This window comes from Polistes fuscatus, unplaced genomic scaffold (assembly GCF_010416935.1).
Source record: "Polistes fuscatus isolate 324 unplaced genomic scaffold, CU_Pfus_HIC Scaffold6, whole genome shotgun sequence".
In the NCBI taxonomy this organism is placed as follows: Eukaryota; Metazoa; Arthropoda; class Insecta; order Hymenoptera; family Vespidae; genus Polistes; species Polistes fuscatus.
The window spans coordinates 6,223,881-6,251,766 of record NW_025113140.1 but is presented as its reverse complement, the minus strand read 5'-3'; the positions used below and the strand labels follow the sequence as shown (position 1 = coordinate 6,251,766).

The window sequence follows — 27,886 nt, the reverse complement described above, 5'->3', positions numbered from 1 at the left end:
TACTATAATATATATACAAAATAATTAAAATAAAAAGATTTCAAGTCACGGTTAAACACATAAATAAATATATAAACAAAAAATCAACTGTCCGCGGGCAGAAACAAGGTATTTCTAATTTTTGTAATTTTTGCGTCGAGTGACGAAACACTGTAAACAAACACAAAAATATATATATATATATACATATAAAATGAAATTAACTGAAAATTATAACATAGCAGACGAATACACACACACACCCTCTTGCATAGACATTATATAAATGTATAGGATGATTCAAGTAACTGCGGCAACTTGTATCTATTTGTTTGTTAAAAAACAACACAATGTTATTAAAATTGTTGGTATCATCCTGTACTTGTATACGCAATTATATATAAAATCATCGGAATAAATACCAAAAAAGAAAAAGAAAAAGAAAAAGAAAAAAAAATGTTACAGCGTCTTCGCTCGTTATCGCGTCATTATAATAGTATATTTATTACTATACATTACTATGACATAATTGTAAGATTCAAAATAAAAAATAGTTTACACTTAAAACCTTACCGTATTTCTTTCCATTTAATGTTTTCTGTTGATTTTTTCTTTTTTATTATCATAATCTTATTCTAAATAACGAGCTTTGTCCATAGTAGATTTCTCAAATCATTTTGAAAATTTATTATCAATTATATTTTAAATATAAAGGCACAAACAATGAAAAATATCTTGCTACTATCTAACGTAGATCATTATTTTATACAATCTCCAGTTGACAGATACAAAGATATTACATCTTTGAATGCATATATATATATATATATATATATATATAAATGCCGATCTTGTAAAATCGATTCTTAACGAGAAAAAGAACCTCCATTATAGGATAAACGTTAATGAAATTATTTTCAAACGTATCCATTTATTCACAAGTCTACAAATAAATCGTTTCAGTCATATCATGTTATTACTGACTGATCGACCATCTAAATTTACGCAAAACCCTCTTATTTCTTACTATACACGTTCTATAGATTATTCATAGTTTTTTTTTCTTAAAAGTGTATTGTGTATTTATTTTATAGTATATGTGTATAAATTTTCTTTATGAATTAAATACACTTACACGAGTTAACACCCTACCGACGTTTCTTCTACGCGCGAGGTTTTTTTGTACACATTTTTTTAAAATCCGTACTTTTTTTTCTTTGCACCATTTATTATTATTACTTTTATTATTATTTTTATCACTTTTTAGTTTTTTTTCCCTTCATTATTAATATTATTATACATTTAAGTTTCCAAGAATCTATGATAATTAGGCCTAAAGAATACGATGATTAAAGTAGAAAGTATGGTAAAAAGAAAGAATTTCATGAAAAGAATGTGAATGGTTTTTTCTAATCGACAATTTTGGAATGTTTAGAGTTACAACTTGCTGGAAGACAATTCCTTATAGTTTTTTAATATATCTCTTTTCAGTTTTTAAACCGCAACACATTTAATTAGCTCTGCACCGAGGAATATTTTGTACTTGATCTTTTTGTTTTTAATTTTCCCCCTTTAATTTTGGTAACACGTTAAATCCGATATTCTCCCTTTTTCTCTCTACTTATATATATGTTCCCGGATTGTTATTATAAAATATTATAAAATTTGATATGAAAACTTATTCTTGCATAAAGTTTTATTAACTATCTGTAGAAAAGAATTGATTTATCATTCGACAGCGCTTGGAAAAGAGTGCGACAATCAGATTTCTAGAAATTTCAATCGCAATAAAATAAATAGCTCGACCATCTCCTAAATATAGGTATTTACAAAAGTCGAGCTTTTATCTGAATTCGTTATTATGTTACAACATACCTGAAAAAAGTACTGATAGTAATGAGATTCTTGTTGGGCAAGAATGAATATTATATTTTAATTTGAAAAATCAAACCTCTCTCTTTACCATGTATTACTCATATTGTATTTTTGAGACGATTAACAAGATAAATATTTTAATCTTTTTTTTTACCAAACTTTGTTAACAGCCTCCATATGCTCTTCTGTTATTTAGCGGAATATTTGGAAGTGTTGAGGGAAACTGTGGATGAATGCATCCTTCGGGATGGTGCTGGACTTACAGGAGCTGAAGGAGAAGGACCAGTGGGCGTAGTTGGTTTGGAACCTCTTCTACTTCGTCTTATAGACGAATATGGGCTAGACCCTCTATTAACATGCTCGTGAGCGTAAAGCAAAACACCGATATCTCTATTACCAGCTTCCAAAGCAATTTTTAGCGCAGAGCTACCATCTATATCGACAATCGACGAATCGCACTCTGGATGAGCTAAAAGTGTTCGTACTATATCCGTATGCCCGTGTTCGGCTGCACACATTAAAGCCGTACTACCATCTTCATCTTGAATATTAACCGCAGCTCCGGCATCTAATAATAATTGAGTCATATCCTTCCTTCCATGAGACACTGCCAACATTAACGCTGTTTGTCCGTGCTAGAAAACATAGATCAAGGAATAAATAAATTGTTATAATATTATGTTAAAGCATTGTAAATAAATAATTACCAATTTAGCTCTAATATTGACATCGGCAAGCTGGAAGAGTCTGTTTGCTACAGAAGCGTGAGTAGAATTCTTGACTTCTGCTAAAGCAGCTAACATTACTGCAGTGTATCCAGCTATGTTTGCTTTATTAATATCGCACACTTTGGAATCTAATAGTATGGAAACTACGTCAAAGTTTCCATGAGAAACGGCGTAATGCATAGCAGTGTTGCCACTAGAATCGGTCATATTTACAATATACTCTAGTAATGTACCGGAATATTCTTCAAAACAATCCAAATAATCTTCCACGTCTAAGGGATTGGCATTAACTGTGCTAGATATTTTAAACCACTCTTGTTGTATTATATTAGTGGCATTTTTAATTTGATGCGAAATGTTTCTACTAGGTGATTTCTTAAAGCTATCATTGAGCACTTTCATAGCGGCTTGCATTTCTTTGGACGGTTCTACTTTCTTTCTTGGATCATCTTGGATAGGCTGAAAGAGAGCCGATTCTGGCAGCTCTTGTTTCTCTTCATTTTCTACTCCTTTCTCGGGCTGATCCTGAGATATGTCTTCTGAAATGGATTTCTCATTTCTTTCCTTCTCCGTTTCCAGTTGTCGAAGACTATTAAAAATACAAGAAAAAGCAAATATATATTAATAATCGATTGATATTATACATAGATTATTAATACTATTTGTTAAATGAATATGAGAGAGTAATACCCATTGTGAACGAAACTACACCGTGAAATATTAGTTCCGTTAACCGAGCAACCAGAGTCTTGTAGTTGATGCTGCTGAGAATGCAGCATCGATCCCGAATTTAGAACGAAAACAAGTTTACTTGCACAACCTATCAAGGACACAACAAAGGAATACGAAATCAAGAATATTCGCGAACATGGCTAATATTTTTATGATATCACTCTTACTCAATTATATTTATTTGATATTAAACGTAATAACGATCGCTGATTTTAAACGAATTCTTCATTTATTTACACTAACTACGAAATACTTAACTTTTATGAAATAAAGACGCGCGTTTTGACGTTTCCCCGTTATACTCGAGTGATGTTTTCAGAAACCGTCGCTAGGCGGCGCCCCCGTAAAACGATATTCGATAATCGAAATAAGCTCGTTCTCAAATTGATTTTAATTCGATAATTTATAAGAAGTATGTATTGAATACGAAATAAATTGACTGACAATGAGTATTAAAACGATGTTAATAATAATTAATGATTACAATTAATCTATTCACGGTTAAAATAAATCTTCGAATGTCTGGACAGAACATATTAGGGAGTGTAAGTACATACAATTATTTTATCGTTGAAATTTTCATCCGTACGAATTTGCTACGTATAAAGATTATTATAAATTGTAAAAATCTATAGTTTTGTCTTTACAGTTTCTAGAAGCGTATCATCGATTCTAATCAAAATGAATGATTGCAATAATATTGTTTATATATATAATTATAATATGTATAATATATATAATTATATATTATATTTTATAGTATATATTAAATAATAAGTATACTAACCGATTACTACTATCATACTGTTCCTTATTATCCGAATCGTAGCGAATAATCCCCGTAGCAGGTATCTTCGTATAAGTATCCTGTCTCTTGAATTTTTTATGATCAGAATTATTAAGAGCGATGTGAGAAGGCCTTGGTATCCTTGAAACGAGATTAGCATTTTGATGATTCATGTTATTCTCAACGTTATTCGTGATTTGTTTGGCTAAAATTTTAATAGTCTCCTTGCAATTATCGCAATAATTTGTGCTGCAAGTTATTAAAATATGTGGCTTGATCGAGTCGCCGACAGAAACGTCAGTAAAATTCTTTTTCATAGGCGATGTACCAAAATCTTTCATTTTTGGTGCCAAACCTTCAGTGCCTATGCTTTTGCTAGAAATTTTGACGAGATCCTCGACCATCACACCGACAGACTTCATCGTTGTTTTTCTTTTACTCATGGGGTCTCCATAATTAAATGAATGGCTTCTAGAATTCATCGAATTTAAAGAAAGATGACGAACTGAAAGAGGATCTGGACCAACAGCTATACTCCTCGTATCGACATTAAGTTTAACTTCTAATCCAATATCGGAACTTCTTGGTTTGGCAGTAACGCCAATATTTGACTTCAATTTAAAAGCTTCATTCGTTTGCACCCGTTGATCTCGTTTCTCAATGATCTTTTTCACTTCTGGCATACATTGGGTTCCCCTGTTCGATGTCTTCTTCAAAACAGTGTTTTTATAAATTCTTAGAGCATCGTCGACGATTATGGTTACGTCCTCGTTCGTGAGGATATCCTTCATGGTTAAATTTGTATTAGTACCGAATGATCGTTTCTCAATCTTTTTCTCAATAACCGGTGCAATATCTTCGATTAGAAATCGCGCAGGTTCTAATCTTTTTAACGGGTTTTCGGTATTGGTACCAAATTCACGAATTTTTCGAATTATTTTGTTGTCGACCTTACTACTATTATTATTATTATTATTATTATTATTATTATTATTACTATTTAATGAATTCGATTCAATCTGAAGTGAGTTTAGTCTAAACTGTTTGTCGATCTTCATTTCGAAGGAATCTTCGATTCCTTGACTACGTGTTAAGTCGTTGCGTTTCCAAGTATTGCTGAAATCACTCGAGCGAAGTTTAGTTGATGTCATTGATGTACTCGAGTCATTCAAATCAGGTACAATTTCTTCGATACGGATTCGGCTTCTACCTAGGCATGGTTTTATTGGTGTACTCGTTAGCATGCCTACGTCTCGCGTTCGGATCTACAATTTTTCAACAAGACGAAATTGATAAGAATAAAAGCGTCCTAATATTTGTTGCGCTGGAAAAATATAAAAGAAAACGAAAATAACCTGCTGATGCGAAACACCGACGTCCCGCGTCATAACGACGCACATCGTTCCGGTATCCCTGGTAAGCGTCGGATTGACGCCACCATACCACCAACATCCACCGCGATATTCACTGTTCTTTCTCGGCTCTCGCCAAGAATTCCGTTCTTCCGAGAATGACTGGCTCCGATATCTCTTCGGAGTTTTCTCCTCTTCCTCCTCCTGCTCTTGCTCCTTCCTCACCTTCTTCACCTCCACCTCTTTTTTCTTCTCCTCCTTGGAATTCTTTTTACTCAGCTCTTCAACTCGTTGTAGGAGATTCCTCTTCTCTTCTTTCAGTACCGACAGTTGCACCTGTCCCATTATGAAAATAACAAATATTCGAGCTTATCTCTCTCTCTCTCTCTCTCTCTCTCTATGATACTTTTTTATATTATACTTAAGATATAATTATATTGGATAATTGCAAAAGAGAACGTTTTAGAAAATGATATTCATCATCTAATATTATGAGTATTAATAATAAGCAATAATTGATTTAATAACATATACAGTATAGTATAGCAATAGCTGAGATTAATAGTACAGTATATTAAATATACTGAAGATAATTTGAACTTAGAACATATTAACCTTTGAATCTAACAATGAATGTTTCAACAAAAACTCTTGCAATATTAATACATGCCTTCAAAGTTATGACATTAGAAAGGGTTAACGGGTTAAACCATCCTTATGAAAGGAATAGAAGGTGGATATGAAAAATTACCTCTAGCATGGGAATTGCCTTGACCTGTTCCTCCAACTCTTTCATTCTTTCCAAAGAAGCTGCCATCTGTTCTCGAATATTCTGATAATGTTAACAAAAAAGAATATTGAGAATAAATAAATTTTGAAAAGAGTAGAAAAGAAACGAAAAATAAAATCATATTTTATATAGTTAGTATGTTTTGTTAACTTTTTACCTGAAGAGCACCAGTGCTGAGATTAGAATTACCATTCCCGATGCTGCCATCGTCGAGATCACCTGTTCGCGTTGTTGGATGCACCGGTGTTGCCTTTGTTGTTCCATCTATAATGACAAATATAAAAAAGAATATATTTTTATTTATTATAATATTTCAAAAACAAAGTATATTTAATCGCCAAAAATTAGCTTAGCTGCTAGACCACTGTTACGTATTAACCTTTTGGTGCTTCTTAATTTCAGATTGAAACATTTAAAATTTATTTTAAAAAGTGCGTTATATAATGTCGAGCCAGGCTCTACGTAAGAATGATTAGGGTTAAAGATGCTTGAGAAATTAGAACTTTTTAATTACATTTTTATGTAACACATTACAGTATGCATTACATTTATTTTAATCGTTATTTCATTTGAATAACTATAGAGGAAAAAGTTGAAAGAAAAAAAAATATAAGAAATGCTGCGTTCGAATGGATTCGCGGCACGCGATTCGCATCAAAGTACACCGCGTTATCGTATAACATGCATTTACATTATACACATATGTATGTACTTATTTATGTACTTACATACATATGTTTACTGTGAAACAATGCAAAACTGCTCTCACTGTGCATACTACAAGTTATATGTATACGGCCCAGTAAGCGGAATAAAAGAAATGTATATGCTACCTCTACGAATCGTAATTCTTAATAAAAAAAGCGCGGGAAAGCGCAACGGAAAAGAAGATTTATAATCAACATTTAAATACGTCTTATTAATGTTATTTTATTAAGTTGTTTCATAAAATAATAAAATGATACTTCATTTATATATGATCAATTATTATTAATATTTTTTTTTTTTAATTGTAACATATTATGATTTCTATTCGACCCAATAACAATGAAAATTGGTAAAATTAATAGTCATATTTATCGTAATGATTCATATCGAACCGAACTCCTAAACAAATATCATGTTTTTATCGTGACAAATATTTGATTAATAAACAAATTTATCTGTATAAATGAAGTTAATATTTAATCAATTCATCTAAACGTTGTTCTGAATTAAAATCAAGTGCAATTCGATGCAAAGATCACGTCGAGTTACGATCGATTGCCTATTCGAGTCGTACTATCCAACCAGAGTAGAAAAAGAAAGAGAAAAAAAGATTCAAGAACGAGAAAAAGGGAGAGAGAGAAAGAGAGAGAAAGAAAGAAAGATTCGAGGTCGTTCGAGTTCTAGAAGCGAAACGATGCGCCTTCGGATAACACGTTTGACGCAACGATAATGAATTCAACTTGTTTGGACTTTTAGATAACGGCCTAAGTTAATTGGACTCGTTGTTGTGTACTAGCTGGATTACTACAACAAAAATCAAAATATAAAAAATAAATCAGAGACGAGACCAGAACTAATCATATATCATAAAAAGTAAAAAAGAAAAATAAACAACGGGAAAAATTAAATTAAATTTCGTGATAAGAGTTTAACTAAATTAACAAAAATCATTGCTAGAATATTAATTAAACTTGAAAGAAAGAAAATAAATCACGGTTAAGATTATGAAATAATCGAATATAATAAAATAAAAAATAATGTTCTCATTTTTTGTAGACGCAAAATGCCGATTATTAATAATCACTGGGAAGAGAGTAAGAGAAGCCGATATTCGGTCGACTTATAAATAACTCGCTCGTTGGTCCGTTTCGAACTTAATTTCTTCGCGAAAGCGTACTCACACATTCTAAGTACTCGTATAGGCAAGACACATAAATTTTATATTCTTTGATGATGAAAAAAAAACTAACGCACACATCTCTCGAAGAAAATAATACTTACGATATTTTCGTTTGATTTTCAATTTGCAGAAAGGTATCCGCTTCATCAAAAAGTTCTTCATCCCCATTTTAACGACTATAATAATACCTACGCTATTAAGGGGTTTACCCTACATACATATACATACATATACATAAAAATATATATTTTTATATATAAATATATATTTTTATATATAAATATATATTTTTAAATAATCCTCAATGATTACACCGTTGATTATTATTTTCACTGCACTAACACTATCAACGTCCCACCTTTGAACCAGATAAATTAAACAAAAATCTCTTATCTTCTAAGATTCCTGATCGAGTATTTTCATAATAACGTAATTCTTCGCGTTATTATTATTATTATTACTATTATTATATTTTCAAATAATTCTTTATTATTACACCATGTTTTTTTTCTCTTCACTGCACAGCACTATAGGTGTCCCATCTTTATTTCGAAATATATTCATTCAATCAGATGAAATATACAAATGAATTGTTCTGTTTTCTCGACAATTTATGATGAAATTTTGTTCGAGCTCGCATGTTTATCGCGCATTGGTAAATTGTTTATAGGGGCAAGTTCTGTTTAACCACAGCGATAGACAGTTTCGGTTTGACTGGCAGCCCAAGCCAAAGTCGAAGACTATAGGCCAAGGAAGAGGCTCCGGATACGATGGTAAACGCTCGCGCGCGGACTCGTGCCAATGTGGAGGAGGAACGATTGGGAGAAGGGGGCAAGGGGGAACAAGAGGAGGAAAAAGAGGAGGAGGAGGAGAAGGAGGCCTTTCCTCTTCTGTACTTTTTCCCATTGCGATACCAACCACCGACTTTTCTTTATTAATTAATACTCGTACTCGTAGAGAATGGAACAAATATCTTTTTATGTTATATTTATATGATTCCATGATTTTGTTCTGATAATATCTTAACAATTATCTCATTATCGAATTCGATCTAGATATTAGCTACACGCTAAGCTTTACCATTGTAATATATATACTTTTTCTATATTTTATAATTACTTTCTTCATTTATTTACGATGATTTTCTCCGAAGTTTATCTCTATTACTATGTTATCTGAAGTTGGAGTGATTTATTTGCTTTATGTTGACGTTTAAAAGTGATATTAAATATTCAAGGCCAACAAGCAAATTTTGTTGTTTGTCTTTGAACAAATATTATATAACGAAAAGTTAAATAATCGTATTATTTTAGAAATAAGGAAAATCATTGAAAATGAAGATTGAAACAAAAAATGAAAAAATAAATAAATAATATTAGAGACAGTTGAAGAAGAAAATAATGGCGTTGTGTTTACAACGGTTTGTTTGGTCGACAGGTGCTTCGCGCCATATGCGAGACAAGTGGCAAGGTTTTATGGAAACGGTTTAAGGCATACCTGATAAAGTCACGTAACGATCCTTTCCAAATCGGGGTTGGGACGGTTTAGTTTTCCGTTTGGTTCTAATACCTTAACCCTTTAACTTCGCAAATATCATTGGTACATTTACTACAAACGCATATTCTTTTAATTTATGTATATGTATTAAATTAATCATTATTAATATTGGATTAGATGATAAGTAATTTTGTCATTTTGTTTATAATTTTTGCTATTTCATAGTTAGCTTCATAAAGTCATCCATTCAAAATTGATTATCTTTTTCTAGAAAAAAAATTCATAAATATATATTTTTAATAAAATCATAAATTTACTAATTTTTCCATTAACCCTTTATATTCCTTAATTTTAGATTGAAATATTTTAAATTATCTAAGAAATTACGTTGTATAACGTCGAGTCTAGTTCGACCATACTCGGTATAGGGAGTAATAATAAGGATTAAACGAATTTTGTAACGAACGAAATAAACGAAAATCTGATGGTGCTAAATTGGAGAATATGCAAAAAAAAATGAATATGCATAAAGTACGAAAATACACCTACTCATTGTTCAGCTTCGAATCCAAATAAATAATAGATGTACAATTTTGCTACCGTCGTTTTCTTATACGTGGCTTATAGAAAAAAACGACGGAAGCTAATTGTAAATTGTACACATAAAACTACAAAACTTGATGAAAAAGAAAATGAACTATATTTTCAAATTACACGTTAGAATCGCGTGTCAATTTTCAGACAAATTTTATTTTAAAAATGAAACAAAACTTATTAGTATTAGCCATTACTTATTAGTCAAGCCAATATATAATAAGAAGGACTAATTTTCTATTATTATAATTATAATTACAATGATGATGATTGAAAGGTAAGCAAATTAAGTTGAAAAGAGTAAGGTCGAAGATCGGTTGTCTTTTAATCTTATTGTTAGGGACATAAATCGGTTAACTTCTTCGGAAGGAACATACGGATGATAATATACGGTGAGAAGTCATGCGTTAGTGCGCACAGGTGCTCCTGATGGAAACACGGGGAGGCCCTGGAAGCGCGCGTTAGTTGAAATACACAGGAAACAGGTGGTTCCAGCCACGCACCGACGATTCTTTCCCGTGCCAAGAGTTCCTGAACTCGGCTCGACACTGCCTTCATTTTTTATCGACTTCCTTTTATCCTTACTTTGTTCTCCTTCAAAATTCTCATATAAGTTTTGCTTAAAAACTATCGTAACTAAATTTCTAATATTATCGTCAATTTAATTTCACATCCCCACGATGGGTTTATTACTTAATCCTTTGACTACTGTTGACGCCTAAGAACGATTTAATAAATTTGTGCTTGTGATACCGTAAAATACGAATAGATAATAATATTGATGGTTTAATGTAGTCGAAGTCAGTGTTTTAATTATAATAATATACTTTTACAAAATACACGCCTAATGAGAAGTTCTTGGTATAGGTCCTGACTGAATTCCTACCGTATAATACATCTCAAAGTCTACCATGGTCAAAGGTTTAAAAGAGTGCTATAATTTGTCTGGTCATAAAAATAGATTTTTTTTTGTATATTCTTATAGTTTGGAGTCTGAAAAATAGGTCCTGTAAATTTCAAAGTGTAATTCGTTGAAATAAACGTTTAGGATTCCATAGAAACTACGACTACATGAGAAACTTCAGAAACCAGCTAAATAGAATATTAACTAAATTGAATAAGCCCTTAATTAAATAAAAGTAAACCCTTACCAATTCCCGTGTCAAATTTCTAATAAAAACTTCAACGTCAAACTAGACTCGACATTATACAACGTAATTTATAAAAATAATTAAAAGAGAAACTTATGTTTATATAAATCTGAAATTAAGGAGTGCAAAGGAGGTTAATTAAAAAACAAACAGTATAAATAATTATATTAATAAATATCCATAATCTAATAGTTTTCTAAAGTAAAACTTAGAACTATAATGATAGTTTCAGATTGTAAAGAATAAAAACTCGCTCGAAAAATGTCAGGTTAAAAAGAGAGTCAGAATACTCTTCTTTCCCAACGTTCTGCCTTGCGAAAGCACCGTTAAATCGACGGAAGTTTCACAGCTCTGTTTTAATTGGATGCCTCACGAATATCTAAAAGCGTTCCTATCCTCGCTGCAATTCCATTGTCCGATGATACGCGATAAGAAAGAAGAAGAGGAGAGTTGTGCATGTTGAGAGGAAAAAAGAGTCGGGCGGGGGGTGGGGGTGGAGGAAAGAAGGGGAAGGTGAAAAAAGAGGAAATGTTAGAAGGAGCTATTCGAATTACCTCTCTTTCTTCGTACTAAAGGAGAGGAACTCGGTTTCGTTATTCAGCTTCGTGAGAAAACGGTGATTTGCGATCCTTGCCTTTCAACGACAACGCTGTGAGAGTGAAATTCGCATGAATTTTATTAGACCGCATGTAACTCCTACCGAGGAATTACATTTTTTCTTTTTTTTTTCTCTTCTGTTAAAAAATTACATCCTTAGAAATGGTATTTTTCACTAAAATATTGTTTTATTTATGTAGCAGATTATTTGAGTTGTTTTAAGATTTCAAGATGGCGTACGACTAGAGAGGATTCAGAACGAAGAAATCAAATATGCGTGAAATTATTAAATCTCTCATTTCTCTCTCTTTCTCTCTTTCTTCTTTCTTACTCTCTTTTCTCGTCTTTCACCGTAAGAATCGATCTACTTTCTTTCGGTACGACATCCTTCCTTATTCGAACAAATCCAACTAATTTTCTAATTTTGTTATTATATACAGAGTGTCTGAGATTTTTTCGTAGACACATTGCGAGCGTATTCTACGATCAAAAATAAGACAAAAATGTTCTATAAAGGAGTCGTTTACTGCACAAATCGATTAACTCCATAAAACAAAAAGTTAAAACAAAGAGGAAATGCGATGAAGTAATGTGCATTGGTTTTTAAAATTCCTTTTATAATATAAATTCAAATAAATTTTGTAGAAAAAGAAAAGTGCTTGCTAGTGCATTTGAGCTGCATTACTGCAACGATTTCCATTAGAGTACGGAGTTAATCAAAATGGCCTCTGAAATAAATTATTTATTATTCAGTGGTCAAAAAAAAAATATTGTCGTTTAATGGTATTAACCTTTTATGTTTGGGAAAATTTGTATAAATATAAAAAATTATGATTATACCAAGTGCTTTTACACTTAAATTTAAGATTTTTCAAAAAGTGGAGTTAATCGATTTGTGCAGTGAACGGCTCAAATATGTCATTGGAAGGTTTATTGAAAAATTATAATATAAATTGTAAAAATATTTAAATGTATTATTCAAAATGTTGACCCACTTACTCAAATGCAAATTTGACACCGCTGTAGTATGTTGTTCCTGATATGGCGAATTTCTGAAGCATTTTTATTAATTTTTACAATTGCATTTTTAATTCGTTCTACCATAACCTCAAATATAGGTATCATATTTACATAAACTTCTTGATATAATTTCTCCCAGAAATAAAAATCTATTGGTATAAAGTCAGGTGATATAGGCGGCAATCACTGCACATCTTTGAGCAGCACATTTAAACAATTTTATTAGTAGAACATTATTGTCTTATTTTTGAGCGTAGAATAACTCCCAACATATGTAAGAAAAAACTTCAGACACCCTGTATATAGGAAAGCTAAATACATTAGAAATTGCGATCACGCAATATTAAATTAAAGTTAAATCGTTTAAAAAATAAAATCAATTCTTACCGATCTCGGTACGATCCTCTCGAATTCTCGACGATTCTGATGAACGTTTCAAGGTGGCCTCAAAATCCCCTACAACATCGCTCAAATCTAAATTCGTAGACTCGTTCCTATTATCTTGGTTGCGTTGACGATGCCGATGATGACTCGATCTTGGTATTGTGCTTGATCCATCGGAGTTCTTCGTTGTAGTATTCGACGACGCCAACGTGGCTGCCGTTGAACATTCTCGTGATATTTCTGGCGATTCGGTCTCTATTCCCGCTAGAGCCGGACTCACCTAATGTTAACAAAAAAAAACAAGAAAATAGAGGGCGACCTGGTTGTGTCGCTCAGCCTTAATAATTCAACTCTCCTTCTCTCTTTCTTTCTACGTCTTTTATCATCTTTTTGTCATCGTTAGTTTACTCGCCTCTTGCTTATTCATCGTTTATTTTAATACATACGCTCTAAATCGGCATTTATTAATAACTGTAAACCTAAATTAAAAACTGTTAACGAATAATTATTACATAGTCATCAATGTGCATTTGTTACACGTCTTATTCGTTGATTTTTTTTAATTGGACGATCTATTCGACGGCCTATAAAACAAATTTAAAACGAACTTAAAAGATATCGATTGATCTTTTGAAATAAATTATTCGAATTACCAGGCCTAAGAGAACTTCCATCGATTGACATTGTCTTCTTCGTTCTCGTTTCTTTCGTCTTTCGATGCTCGATCTGTCGCCGATACTTCCAGCTGCAACTGCTTCGCAATATCGCACGAAGTCGAGATCTATGTGATAACCGTATGGACAACAGAGACATTTTGAGCCGGAAACGTAAGTCTGCGTGCCTGCAACTAAAAATATCGAATGATTTTATTCGAATGGAAGATAAGTCAAAAAAATGCGCATGAACATAAAATGATTAACAAATTTCTCCAACTCGAATGAAATAATATTTTCTAATTACAGATATGCATGGTGTCTTACGTTTTTCTGTAAAAACGTTGTGAACGTATTCTATGTGCAAAAATAAAAATAAATTGTTGTATAAATATAGATCGTTTAAAGGATTCTTAACTCTTACTATTCATATGTCGAGTGTGACTCAACATCACAATTCTTACATCAACTTTAATATCGAACTAGACTCGACATTATGCAACACAAATTTTGAAATCATTGAAAATGTTTAAATATGAAATTAAGGAGGGCAAAGGGTTAAGCAGTCATAGCATAAATTATAAAACTGTTTCAATGTACTGTTCAAAATGTTATCCGTTTATGAATACATTTGATGTCATAATAGAGAACGAATTAGGGATGCAGTTGTAGAAATTAATAGAAATCTATAAAAAAATTTACCACGTCATAAACAGCGTACTAAAGCTGTGTCGAACTTGTATTAGCATAAGCGGGCAACATTTTGAACGACACATATAAACAGTTTTACAATTTATGTTATAATTTGGTAGTAAAGACCTGTCAATTGATTTTCATTTAACATTACTTTCTTATTCTTATGCATGGAATACGTTGACAACGTTTGTACAGAAAAATATCTGACACCCTGTATAAGTATGTATAACTTTTAACTTTTTACATGGGCTTTGTAAAGGGTTAAGCTCGATGTTTACGTCAAAGGAGAGGAGTTTCTTCGAGGTTAACGGCCGACGGTCAGTCTAAAGCGAAATATGTTGTAACCATTGGCCGACATCCAGATCCATGGTAATAATAATCCGGCAAAGTTCGTTAGCCGAGAGAACACGGGGATCACGTTTACGTGTCCCTCGTGTCTCGTTTCTGCCATCGCGAAAAATATACAAGACTTATCCTAAACGATTCTACGCGAATTATGATAATAAATAAGATGGAGTATATATGGCGAGTCTCAGGAATATTCGTAACCTTAATAGTGTCAATTGTGAAACAATCAATATTTTCTTGTAATACAATATTACTGAATTCTTATACATAAAAATATATTTTAGAATTATTATATTTTTCGAATTGATATTAATTTTATTGCTGAAGAGTATTTTTATTTTAAAAAGAAGTTTACTTTTATTATAAATGATAACTTAATTGGTATCACCAGAATATATACCTACCCAATCGTCTCAAAAGTAATTATAAAATTGTATACTTATAAATATAATAATTATATTTTTATTATATCTTATATATATATATATATATATATATAGGTACAAATTACTCTTATGAGATCAAATTTGTGATTATTTAATTAAATTATATTTCTCCAACAATAAAATGTATTTCTGCAATGCAATTGATATCAATTTTAAAAGGGTTAAATAATCCTAAAATAGATTTCTGTATATACAAATTTAGAAGTTTTGCATTATAAGCAAATATTAGTTATTTTAAATTTACAGTATGAGTTGATAAGAATATTCCTGTAACACATTGTATACGCGATCGATGGGACTCACCGTTTCCATTAAAAACGCGGGCCGAGGGTACGATCGTCAACGCCATTTCCGTGATATCTTTCTTTTATATCTTCTTAACCGGTTCACATTTTTTATCTGCAAAATAAACAAAATAAATTAGAACAATGTTAAGGTAAATTTGTCGTGAAGAAATGTCTTGTTTGTATTATTCATTCGATTTCTAATACTTTATAGAAATCCTAGAAAGTGATTGGATAAACAAATGTTACTAATTGTCGTATGTAAAAGAAAAAAAATTAGCTTTCACTCGTGCTATTTCTGCGAGCTTTTAACTAAATCGTTCAACACATTATTTCAATATCAAGCTGACCAAAGATAAACGCGAATGTTCGATTCAATTAGGAAGAAAAACAAAAGGAATCCATTTTCCTGGGATTTCTTCCTCTGGTCTTCTTCGTTGCACTTTCAGAAACGTTTTCTTCGGTTTGCCTATGTCTCATCGCTGCTAATTCGGTATCCCGGATTTCTGGTCTGACGACAGTACTCCCCCTTCATTCCTCACCCCTAGTTTCTACTTCACCGTTGATCTTTAATTGTTCCTTCACCGGAGAAAGTACTCGTGAAATTCACCTAACAATTGTCTCTAATATTTTTACATATGCGTTTACAATTGTCGACAACAAAATTCCTTTCGCTTAATATAAATGAATATTTTTATTTTATTTCTTGTTTTATTACGATTTCCTAGACTTCCGAAATATGAATAGAGTGAGGACCCATCTTTATTATCATTATCAAAATATCATCAATTCTAAACAATAGTCTTACATATAACAAGTGTAAAAATCTTAGGATTAGGCTAGCATGAATAAATCATAGATTTTTCAAGTCAAATTTACCCTTTTGCAAGTCAAATTTACTCTTTTGCAAGTCAAATTTACTCTTTTGCAAGTCAAATTTACCCTTTTGCAAGTCAAATTCACTCTTTTGCAAGTCTAATTTACCATTCTGCAAGTCAAATCAATCCTTCTGCCCTACAATTTGACTTGCAAAAAGATGAATTTAAAGTGCAAAATGTATGTTTAAAATAAAAAAAAAAACAAAAATACCGAAAGTATCCTCGATTAGATTAACAAAATCGATCGACTTTTCCCCGTTTACGTAGACGAATTTTTGTTTTGGTTTCTTTTTTTTTTACCTTTCTTTCTAAAGATTTGAAATCTTCGAAGGTGTATCTTTTCCCATAGAAAATAAAATTCAAGTCATGCCGCCGATGCGAGCCGAATATGTTAGTTTTTTTTTTAGATCGAGTAATTCCTAATGTACAGATCAAAATTTATGACAGGCACGTAAAAGACGCTTCCTTCCCTTTTTCCATCTGATCTGAAAATAATCTTTTCAACGTGTTACTGAGGTACACACAAAAAATAATATAATTTCTTTTTAATCAACAATGAGATCATTTGTAGAACAAGAAAAAAAAAGCAATTAACGATACGATAATTGGTCCAGTTCACACAATTCTTTCGATCTTTTTTAATTGTTAATTAATTTGAAATGCAGCCACTGAAATAGGCCAATAACTTTCATAATATTAGATACATTGATTATTCTGACTAATACGTCAAAATATTATTCAACGAAATTCGTATTCAAAATGTAACCGTAGTTTTACGATTTAAGTAGACAGATATATAAAAACGAAGTATAAAAGTTGTTAAATTGTTTTTCGATCGACGTACCGAGGCGTTGAATCGTTAAAGAAGTCTTCATACTCGAAGGGTAGGTTCTAAGGCAATTCACGTAGCAAGTAAATACATAAATACATAAATTACATATATACATAAGTTTATATATCGTAGGACGCAGGGAGAGTAGTGAATTGCGGCGTCTCGAATGGAAAGTAATGTCGATGACTTGGAAACCATGGCCTAATTCCAGAAAACGAAGCCTCGAAACGCGACCGAAGAAGAGTGCCCACGCGATTCGTATCTTTCGTATCGGTATCCTCCAACGAAATAAAGATCAAAGCTTTATTCATGGTCGTTCGAATAAACGTAAACGTGTCTTATGTTCATGTGTCTAACCAGGGTCTTCCTCTAAGAGTGCTGAACTTCTCTTAAGGGGTTAGACCACTCTAGGATTTTCAAAAAATTGATTCTTTTTATTCTTTTAAATGGTCCCTTAGGACCTCAAAAATGATATTCCTAAAGATTATGGCCGGAAAATATCTCTAAGTACTTGTTCTTCAAAGTATAGTACAAGGCTTAACTTAAACCTTAAGGCCTAACTTAAAACTTTAACACGTTTATCTCAAAACTCCATTTTTCAAGTTGGCCGCACTCAAAACTAGGACAATTTTTAATCAATTCGCTTCAAATTTTAACTTGATCTTTAGAAATATATTGTCTAAATAAGTATGGAGGATTTTTTTCATATGACATAGTTCATTTGTTTTTAACAACTTTCTAGCGATTTTTCTGCGAATTTTAGAAGTTTGAATTTGGAAGTGCGCCATTCGACCAAAAATCAATATATCAAAAAAATCCTAGTTACTTCTATAGCTGTTGTTATGTACAATAACAAAAAATTTAATGACTCATCATAGTTCAAAATTTACAGTAGTTGTTGGTATGGCCGTGGACCCCTCTAAAATAGAGAGGTCATCTGAGAAACGCTGCACAGCCGCCGTTTTTAAATAAATTATTCTATAAAAATTATATTTTGTAGTCAATCATATGTACAATAAACTTCTACCTTTGTAAACTCGATTTATTTTTTATTTTTCCTGAAAAAAAAATCACAGAAAAGCTCATTTTTTCGGCCTCTAAAGTGGTCTAACCCCTAAATTATTTCACATAATTTCGAATAATGATATTTTTAATTAATTATTATTTATAAGTTAAAAGCTTAATTTCATTATTATCAACTTCAAAAAATTTCGCTTTATTATTATTATTGCCGAATTTCATATTTTTTATAACGATTTGTATAAAAATATCCAAGAAAATATAAACATTCTTTTATTGAGGATTAAAAATAAAAATAAAAATTGTGAAGGCCCCCGTTGACCTCCCCTAAATCCGCCTCCGATTCTTGCCATAACCATATCCTTGATAAAGGACATCATGTTTACTATAAAGATGTCCTTCCTTCAAGAACTAATTTTTCAAACTATCAGTTAAATGAGCGAAAGAAAAAAAAAAGAAACAATAAGAAAACATCGGACGCGTATTGTTGTCTCTCCGTTTTTTATAATACGCGGACGATTACAGATCTCGACACGTTCGTTCACAATGGCTCGTAAACAATAGGGATATTACACTCACACGCGCATAATCGTAAACGTACACGTATAACAGAGATCATCTTATTGTTAGAGTCATAAGTTACGTCTACATTTCATGATAAGAATCGTGAAAAAATCGATCTATCTCAAATAAGTTTTAATTAATACATTTTTATTTCTTTTTTTTTTATTTCAGAAATTCGTAGAATTCTTCGACGTGTATCACCCACTACAACATTTTATTTCCAAAACCAAATTGACAAGACACCGATTTTTTGGTTAAATTCTACAAAGTTTTGGGGGTTTATCAAATTCCAAGAAAACGAAGGAAGAAGTTTCACATACATAATTATACACAATTATAGAAAAAATATACATAGATGAGAATGAAAAGTCTTGAATCTAAAGTTCTGAAATATTTTGGTCCTGACGCAAGGAGAATCGAAAAGTTCTGAACCTAATATGAGGGGGGCTGAAAATTGTTGAGCCTAACAAAATATGGAAAACCATAAAGCTAAAAACCTTTCAATCCATCTTGCGTGTTAAGCTAGAACTTTTGAACCCCTTTTCTTATTCTGTGTATTATAACTGTGGTACTTGGAGAAAGTAACGAGCCACTTCTGTGATGTATAAATAGGAAGAGTAGAACCGAGAGGGATGAGAAAGATAAAAGAGAAGCACTCGAGTTAAAGCTCAAAATCATCATATTGAATGTTTTCTTTTTATCAAACAACAAATCATTGAATTAATCTTACAATTGCGCTCAAGACGGAACAACCAGACGGAGATTCAGAAATCCAGATTGAGAGATAAAAAGAATTAAATGAAATAAAAACAAACGGAGAGAAAGTGCAATCAATTCCTGTGGGTTGATTTTCTCACGAAGATTAGATAGACTTTCTTAGTGAAAAGTTATAAAGGACCAAAAATATCATGCTTAAACCGGATGACAGTAAAAATCATAAGATATTTTAGTCGTTCTTCGCTACAGACACTACCAATCTACCCTTTTCATATCTTTTTCATTATTTTTGGACCGAAGTTAAACAGGAAATATTCTATTTTTTGGCGTCGATTATAAAAGAGCGATTGAAAAAAAAAAAAAGAAAAAAGAATTTCACAATCTCACTTTTACTCTATAGAAATATTCGCGAAATTGAGAATAATAATAATAATAAAAAAAAATTGTAATCACGCAAAGAGGGTCTTACTTCGAACGTTTAAAAAAAATTATCCTGAATCTTTCTAATGATCTTTACAATGGAGTTTCTAAAATTTCACGTGCTCTCATCCGAAAGAAATCGATTAATATCGAATTCCAACATCGAACTAACTAAATTATTACATTCCACGGTTAGCTCGTTTCACTTTCTCCCCGCGTCGAGGAATCGATAATTAATCGAATCGAGGATTATCGCGAATAGTTGATGTAATTAATGTGCAAAACGTTGGAAACTTTTCTTTTTCGAAAAAAAAAAAAAAAAAGAAACAGCAACAAGAGGAACAACGTAAGAGACGTAATCGAATGATCGACGCGAAACTTTCTTTCTTATATTATCACCGACACACGAGAAGTAACTCTTTCTCGTTACGTTTTGTGTGCATTTGTGTATGTAAATACGTGACCATCGTAAAGAAAGTTATATGTACAATACTACCTATACAGACATATACGTGTCCGAGTGTTTCTTTATTGGGCCTGTAATACTGGGCCTGATGCAATGAAATACGAACGAAGGCGTATATCGCGTGGGCGTCAAAGTAACTTAAAGAAAGAGAGAGAAACAGAGAGAAAGAGAGAGAGAGAGAGAGAGAGAGAGAGAAACGTTTTAGCTCTTTCTCTCTTTCTTCTCTCGTACACGTGTATTCCCATGTGTGGGTGAACTAATGTAAAGGGTGATTCCAACTTTTGTCTTCAAATAACATTGTTAATACATTATATATATATATATTTATATAAATGTAAATCTGAGCTAGATTTCTTACATCTTTTTCTAAATATAATTATTTAAATAGAACACATATAATAATTTATTAAAATTCTTTAATTAATATTAAGAAAAAATTATACGATTGGTAGAACAAAAAAACACGTACGATCAATTAAACAAATTTTGTCCACTCTTTATTTTGTTTCCCCGATCCAATCCTCGCACGTGACAATTATTAAATTAATTTGTAAAGTTAATAGGCAGAAGAAAAAAAAAAAGCTTGACACCCGGTAGACAAAGGAACGGGTATAAGAACTCACGTAAGCCCACCTATCGGGCTCTCTTATTCGCCCATGCACGTTATGTGCACGTTCATACATACATATGTATTTTATATGTGTAGGTACATATCATACATATCGTACATATAATACATATGTATAGAAAAGAAAGACACGTATTCCTTTAACAGAGTTTAAGGACCGACTGGCCAACAATATAGTCCTCGACTGTGATCCGTGAATTCACATTAGATAATACATACATAATCTGATGTGAACGAATCATAAAAATAAAAAGAAAAAGAAAAACGCATAGAACGCCTACGCGCTCATAAATTCTATTTCGACGATGACAGAGTAACAGATCACGAGGAGAATCTTTTCAACGGAAGAGATTCTAAACGTTCGCATGTTTACTAAAGATATGAAGTGTATATATATATACTATCTTTCTCTTATCTGTTAAAAAACACTTCAAAGAGATGGATGTCGCGTTAAAACAAAGCTTATTTTCAAATATAATTTATATAGTTGATAGATATATAGGGTGTCCCTGTTTTTTTTTTTTTTACTCCTAAATGTAACTAATATTTTATACAAACAAAAATAAGATTAAAATGACATATAGATATAATTGATACTTAAATAGTTTATTTAAAAGTTTTTCATAAAAATACAAAATGTTAATTAACCGGTGTCATTAGAATTAGAATAATTAAATAAATTAAATAATACACGCTCAATAATAATACCAAATTGCAACAAATGTAAAAACCTTAATGGCTGAGATTAGCATGGACAAAGTATAAAAAAAGAAAAATTATATAGTTGATTCATATCAAACTGGTTGAAATCACTTATAATTCCATTTTAAAACGCTGCCCGTTGTTATTAATGCAGAACTGACATTTACGGAAAATAGAATTCTATTGCATTACTAATTTCATATTCATTTTCCTTCATTTCTGTAAATACATTGCAAATTTGTTGTCTTAACTCTTGACGAAACACCGGTTCTTAATCATTACGTATTTTTCATTAGAACTTTTGAATAAAGCATGTTTAAGTGCCTATGTATAACAATTTTGTTTTATTTTTGCTTGTAAAATAAGAGGGTAACATTTGATGAAAAGAAAAAAAACTGTGACACCCTATATATCCTATATCCACAGAAATATGTTTGCTCTCTCTCTCTCTATTTTCTGTTCTATTTTATAGACATTTATGTCTAGTTTGATTGATGTACCAATAAAAAAATATACATTTTAATTTACTTTTTTAATTCTTCATTTGACATTTTGTTATGCATAAACAAACCTAGTAGAATTCTATCCTATATTATTTATTGGCTATTCTAATTCTTCAAACCAGGAGTAAAATATATATATACGTATATACTGATATATCGGTGGTGCATAGTCATCGAGTCATTAGTATTTTCAATGCGAAACGCATTTAACGTTCCTCGAAAGGCAGATCTGGTCTGCACATCTGTGCACGTACGTACGAATAATCCCCTCTTACCCTTCTCTTTTTCACTCCTCCTCCTCTTCCTTCTCCTCCTCTTCTTCTTCTTCTTCTCCTTCTTCTTCTTATTTTTCTTTTTCTTCTTTCTCACCCTCTTTTTGTTTATTTCCTTCCTCGATAAACTAATATATATACGCAATTATATTACATTCAACGCATTTAAATTCTTTCTAAATAAAATCAATCGAAATTGGAGATATTAAATAACGATAATAAACGAAAGGCAAGTATCAAGTAAAAATGACAATAAAATCGAGCACCATTTCTACGAGTTAGGACTCACCTTTAACCCGAACAACGAGTCCATTCGGATATAACAAATATCACTAGGCGAGATATGAAAAACAATGAGAACGATAAAACATATATACGGAAATTTACGTGTCAAAAGATCGACATCCAGCAATAGGAAGAAACTGTGAACTATCTGTACTGAGGAAAACATATGTCTTTTAGCCCTCCGTACAAATCCCTTCTTTTTTTTTTTATTTTCATATCACTAGTATCGCTACGATAATCCCATTCGTACGATAACAGCGATAAATTATCGATCTTGCGTTATGAACAGAATATTTATAGCAAAAATAAAAGAAGAAAAAAGAAAGAAATATAGGTAACGAACCTAAAAGAGAAACGGAGAGGAGGAGATAGAATTGACTCACATACACTAGTATAAAACACATTTCAAGGCGATTACGTTCATCCAACGTCGATGACGTAGCCGAACATTTCCATTAGCATCAAAATTCAAAAGTGAACAGCTACTCTAATCATGAGAGCCACTGTACGTCATTTATTTACGTATATTCGTTAAAAGAGAAAGAGGAACGATATGTAAATTGATGATCGAAGTTTTAAACGAAATAACATCTTAAGGTGTTAATCGAATACGCCGAATATATATATTTATATGTTAGTTTGAACTCGACTAAAAATCTATTAATAATCAATGACGAATCAAATAAAGTTGAGACTCTCAAATTTGAGTTAAATAACAAAATTTTTAACAAAGTTTTCATTAAGTTGTTAACAAAAAAGAAAGATAATGAAAAATTTCATACCGTAACATATTAATTAAATTTATTTTTAAAAAATATCATTTCCTGTCGAACACTAATGAAATGAAATTTTTATACCACGGGTGATATTAAAATTGATATTATTTTTGATATTATGGTAGGCGTGAGGTTTTGGATTTTCAAGTATCATAGTTATTAATAGGTATACACGTACGTTTCATATTAAAGAATATGTATAATATATATAATAGTAATAATATAAAAACATGTTATTTTTTTAATAATTGAAATTATTTTGATCAGTTTATAATAGCATTCGTTAGATTGTTCATAGAAATAATTACATTGTTCATAGAACAATGTTCTCTATCTTCTAGAAAATGGCGTATGTCTTAAAGGAACATATAAAGTAGGGAATGCTATTTACTATATAGTATGTTCCATCGAAGGTAATACGGAAAATCCAATTATGGTTGTGCTTGAAATCCATTTTGCTAAAACGTCGTCGTTTTTGCCGAAGAGTCAGTTTCACAATAAAGAATAAGAAAGAATCGTAGAACTCTTGAAAACAAGATTTTTCTTTATAAAGGTTACCAAATTTTCGGCTGGCTGAGTTAACGAATCTCTAAGGTAGATAAAAACAAATAGGATTTAAGGGGTTATACGCAGTTGCGAGGCTCGAAAAAGACGTATTTTCATGAATTTTTTATAGAAACAGTTTTTATTTCTCAAACAAAAGTGATGGTAATTCAAATCGAGCCAACTTTTGAGAATACAATAGCGCGTCGATTATGTAAAAATATTAATCTGCACCGCTCCTGTAGATGATTTCCTGAACGTCCTCTAAAAAAAGACGTTTGGCGGTGATCTTCATTTTGGCGGTTTGGATTATTGAAATTAAAAAATATGGCGGATTCTTTTAAAGGATAGATTAATGCAGGTATTAAAACCAAGAAATAATAAAAATTTTGATTTTTGACAAAATGGCGTCTATTTGAGAAAAAGTTGTTGTTCTTGACTAAAATTTTCGCTCTAAATTGTTACAAAAAAATAGTAATAAATTTTTTAAAAATTATTCCTTATACTTAATACCTAGGGAATATATCTAAGAAGATTGTTTAAAAATTCGAAACCGATCGGTTAAGCCGTTTTTGAAAAATCGAGATCACCGACTTTAAAAATACCGTTTTGAGAAAAACGCGTTTAAAGTTTCAAAGATACGTTTACACATAGTTAAAAATTTTTATTTGCAGCTTACATGAAGTGAAGAATATTTGTCGGATCGATTTGAAATTTTCAGAGAATATACTTAAATATATGTACATTCCGAAAATGAAAAAAAAAAAATTGATTTTTTAAAAATTCTAACTGCGTATAACCCCTTAATCGGTTGGAAGTTCTTCTACTCGTTGGACAAGATAATTGCCAATTACCAGATATATATATACAATATCATTTATATAAACGGATGTTAATAAACTCCTCTGCTAATTGGATAGCAAGAGCATTCATCTTCTTCTCCAGTTACTCAAATTAATTCATTCTAAAATCGTTGACTTATTCGAGTTAAGTTATCTATGAATACGTTGACAATACAATCAAATAAATTCTTATACAATAGATAATAATAACAATAATAATAATAATAATAGGAGTTTCTAAATTGCTCTAAATTTTCTAACTGAAAAATTAGCATAGTTCTACTCATCTTTAGTTGGAAAACAAATAACCCGAGTGTCGCAATTGCAACAGTTATGCAATCAACTAACTATGCACCAATACTTCTAATACCTTTTATGCATTGCCTTCTCGTTAGAGTATACTAAAGTTATTTCAATAACATTTGAACGATTACTAATCGGTTTACCCTACATTCTTATCAATTCAAACATTATTACAATGGGTATAAAATTGTAAATAGTAAATTATTCTATCGTTTTCAGAATACTTAAGATTTATATCGAGCCAACTATTACTATGTCGCTTTCTTTGATGTTTTAAAAGCAAAGTTTACGTTCGCTCTCCTCTTACCTCTCTCATCTCTAGACGGATTAATAATCGTCAGCCTCCGTCAACGACGATGACGACAATTACATACAACGAAGACGACGACGATGTTATATTACTGGCGCGAAACTAGACTATCGAGAACGTAAAATCTTTAATGATAAATGCAAGGAATATAAATGTTAGTCGTAGTTAGAAAACCACGTGTAAGAGAAAGACACAAGTTAGTAAGTATATACATACGTGCATTGATCTAATCATCGTAATCGTCATAGTCATCATCGACAAATACGGACAATCATTGAATGTCGAGTAACGATCGACCAGTATATTTCCTCTGTCTAACTTGAGAATGTTAATTAACTAAAATAAGTGAAAATAAATATTTGTCGAGAAATGTATTCTTTTGGAAAAGCTCTAATCGATTAATGCATTTATGTATCATTTATAGTTTATCTGACTCGATAATATCAGTGCAACCCACGTTTCGGCCCACTTCTCTTATTATGCTGTTAATATTCATTATCATTCGGCCTGCGATCTCATTCCAAAGAATTACACCCACTGGAATATGGTTTTTGATCATTCCAAGCAAATGGTTTGAACGAATAATCGAATTGCGTTGATCTTAGTGACACAAGTAATATTATTTTCGCTTGTAAATCCATTTTACGTAAGATTAGACTAAACTTTTATCTTTCAATTTTTATATGTCTTATAAATGTCATATTTTTTATTTGAAATTAACCCTTACTACTCCTACATCACAAATTTTAATGTCGAGCCAGACTCGACATTATGAAAAGTAATTTTTAAAATAATTATAAATGTTTAAACCTGAAATGAGAAGGAATTGCAAAAGGTTTAACAATATCTCTCATTTGTATACAAAAAAATATTTCAATAAAAAAGAAGAAAAAACAATCATAATTTTTGTCTATCTATTTTACACGATTCTATCCAAAGCGGATAAACAAAAAATCCAATTAAAAACTTAACGTCGAGTTTAAGCTCGACATTATAAAACGCAATTTCTAAAATAATGATAAACATTTAAATTTGAAATGAAAAAATTGCAAAATGTTTAACGAAATATTTCTTATTTGTTTATAAACAAATATTTCAATAAAAAAAAAAAATGAAAGAAAAGACAAGTCACAATCTTTTTCTATCTATATTATACTATAAACAAAAAGTCTAATTAAAAACAACAAACCTGTCAATCCTCTTCGTCATCGTTGCCATTCGTTTTTCTCATCTCGAAAGGATACAATTTAATCCTTGAGGATCCGTGGAATGGAATCCTCCTAGAATCCGATTAGAAGCAAAAATAAATGATATAATGTATAACTCGCGAAATATTGGAGGAATAAATGGAAGGTGACACGAGGAAGAACTGCGACGGTCCTCGTGCAGTTTCAAAGAGGTAACTGTGAGAGAGAGAGATTCCGAGGAACGAGCAACCGTTCTGGTTCACGACTGGTTCTTCTCCTTCTCCTTCGGCCTCTGGCCCCTTCTTCTCCATATCGTGTCGCGAGTACCACGGAAAAAGAGTCGGAGAGAGACGAACGTAGAAGAACGGACTACGAAAGAATGAGAATGTATGTGAGAGAGAGAGAGAGAGAGAGAGAGAGAAATTGAGATACAAGATACCGGTAAGCTTTAGCTTAAGGAAGGATGCTGAAGTTTGAACCACGACAGGTTGCTTCTCTCGTAATAACGCCATAAAGAAGAAAAGGGATGGAGGTGGTTCGACTAGATGAAGGTTATTCCTAACCCCTCCCCCGCATACTACAAAGGGAAAGAAGTCGATCAGGTAGGGTCAGGGACGGACCTTACGTTTCCAACAATTTCATACCGTGATTTACGATATTTATTATATTCAATATATTTTCTCCATTCTTCGATCTATACATTTATGTTAGATTATATTTGAAAAGATTATTTTATATACTATGAAATATTTATAAATGATTATTGTTATATCGGTACTTACAAATATATGCAGATAATAGAGATAAGTGTTTTATGTGAAACAGCTGGTACTTTGT

At 31.5% G+C, this 27,886-nt stretch overlaps 1 protein-coding gene and 1 long non-coding RNA gene across 3 annotated transcripts; one reads left to right on the top strand and one right to left on the bottom strand.

Moving 5' to 3' along the window:
• Nucleotides 1-890: 890 nt before the first annotated feature.
• LOC122522828 (KN motif and ankyrin repeat domain-containing protein 3) lies at nucleotides 891-27,314 on the bottom strand. 2 transcript variants are annotated; one of them, XM_043644123.1, is made up of 10 exons: nucleotides 27,052-27,314; nucleotides 15,821-15,916; nucleotides 14,028-14,221; nucleotides 13,378-13,654; nucleotides 6,401-6,507; nucleotides 6,205-6,285; nucleotides 5,457-5,789; nucleotides 4,102-5,366; nucleotides 2,562-3,171; nucleotides 891-2,489 (listed from the first exon to the last, which is right to left on the bottom strand). In XM_043644123.1, exons 2-10 carry the CDS (start codon nucleotides 15,864-15,866, stop codon nucleotides 2,043-2,045), a joined length of 3,360 nt encoding a protein of 1,119 aa, XP_043500058.1. In that variant the 5' UTR covers nucleotides 15,867-15,916; nucleotides 27,052-27,314; the 3' UTR covers nucleotides 891-2,042. The 2 variants fall into 2 exon arrangements, with proteins under 2 accessions (XP_043500058.1, XP_043500059.1); XM_043644124.1 differs by lacking the exons at nucleotides 13,378-13,654; nucleotides 14,028-14,221; nucleotides 15,821-15,916; nucleotides 27,052-27,314 and adding an exon at nucleotides 8,233-8,343.
• Nucleotides 3,343-9,381, top strand: LOC122522829. The gene is made up of 2 exons (XR_006305177.1): nucleotides 3,343-3,859; nucleotides 8,802-9,381. It is a non-coding gene; the product is annotated as an uncharacterized LOC122522829 (long non-coding RNA).
• Nucleotides 27,315-27,886: the final 572 nt, after the last annotated feature.

Coding starts and splice junctions, on each gene's coding strand:
- LOC122522828 (XM_043644123.1), bottom strand. CDS start 15,866: ATGGCGTTGACGATCGTACCCTCGGCCCGCGTTTTTAATGGAAACG. Junction 14,222..15,820: donor CCGCGTTTTTAATGGAAACG/GTGAGTCCCATC, acceptor CGATATTTTTAG/TTGCAGGCACGCAGACTTAC. Junction 2,490..2,561: donor TCAATATTAGAGCTAAATTG/GTAATTATTTAT, acceptor TATGTTTTCTAG/CACGGACAAACAGCGTTAAT.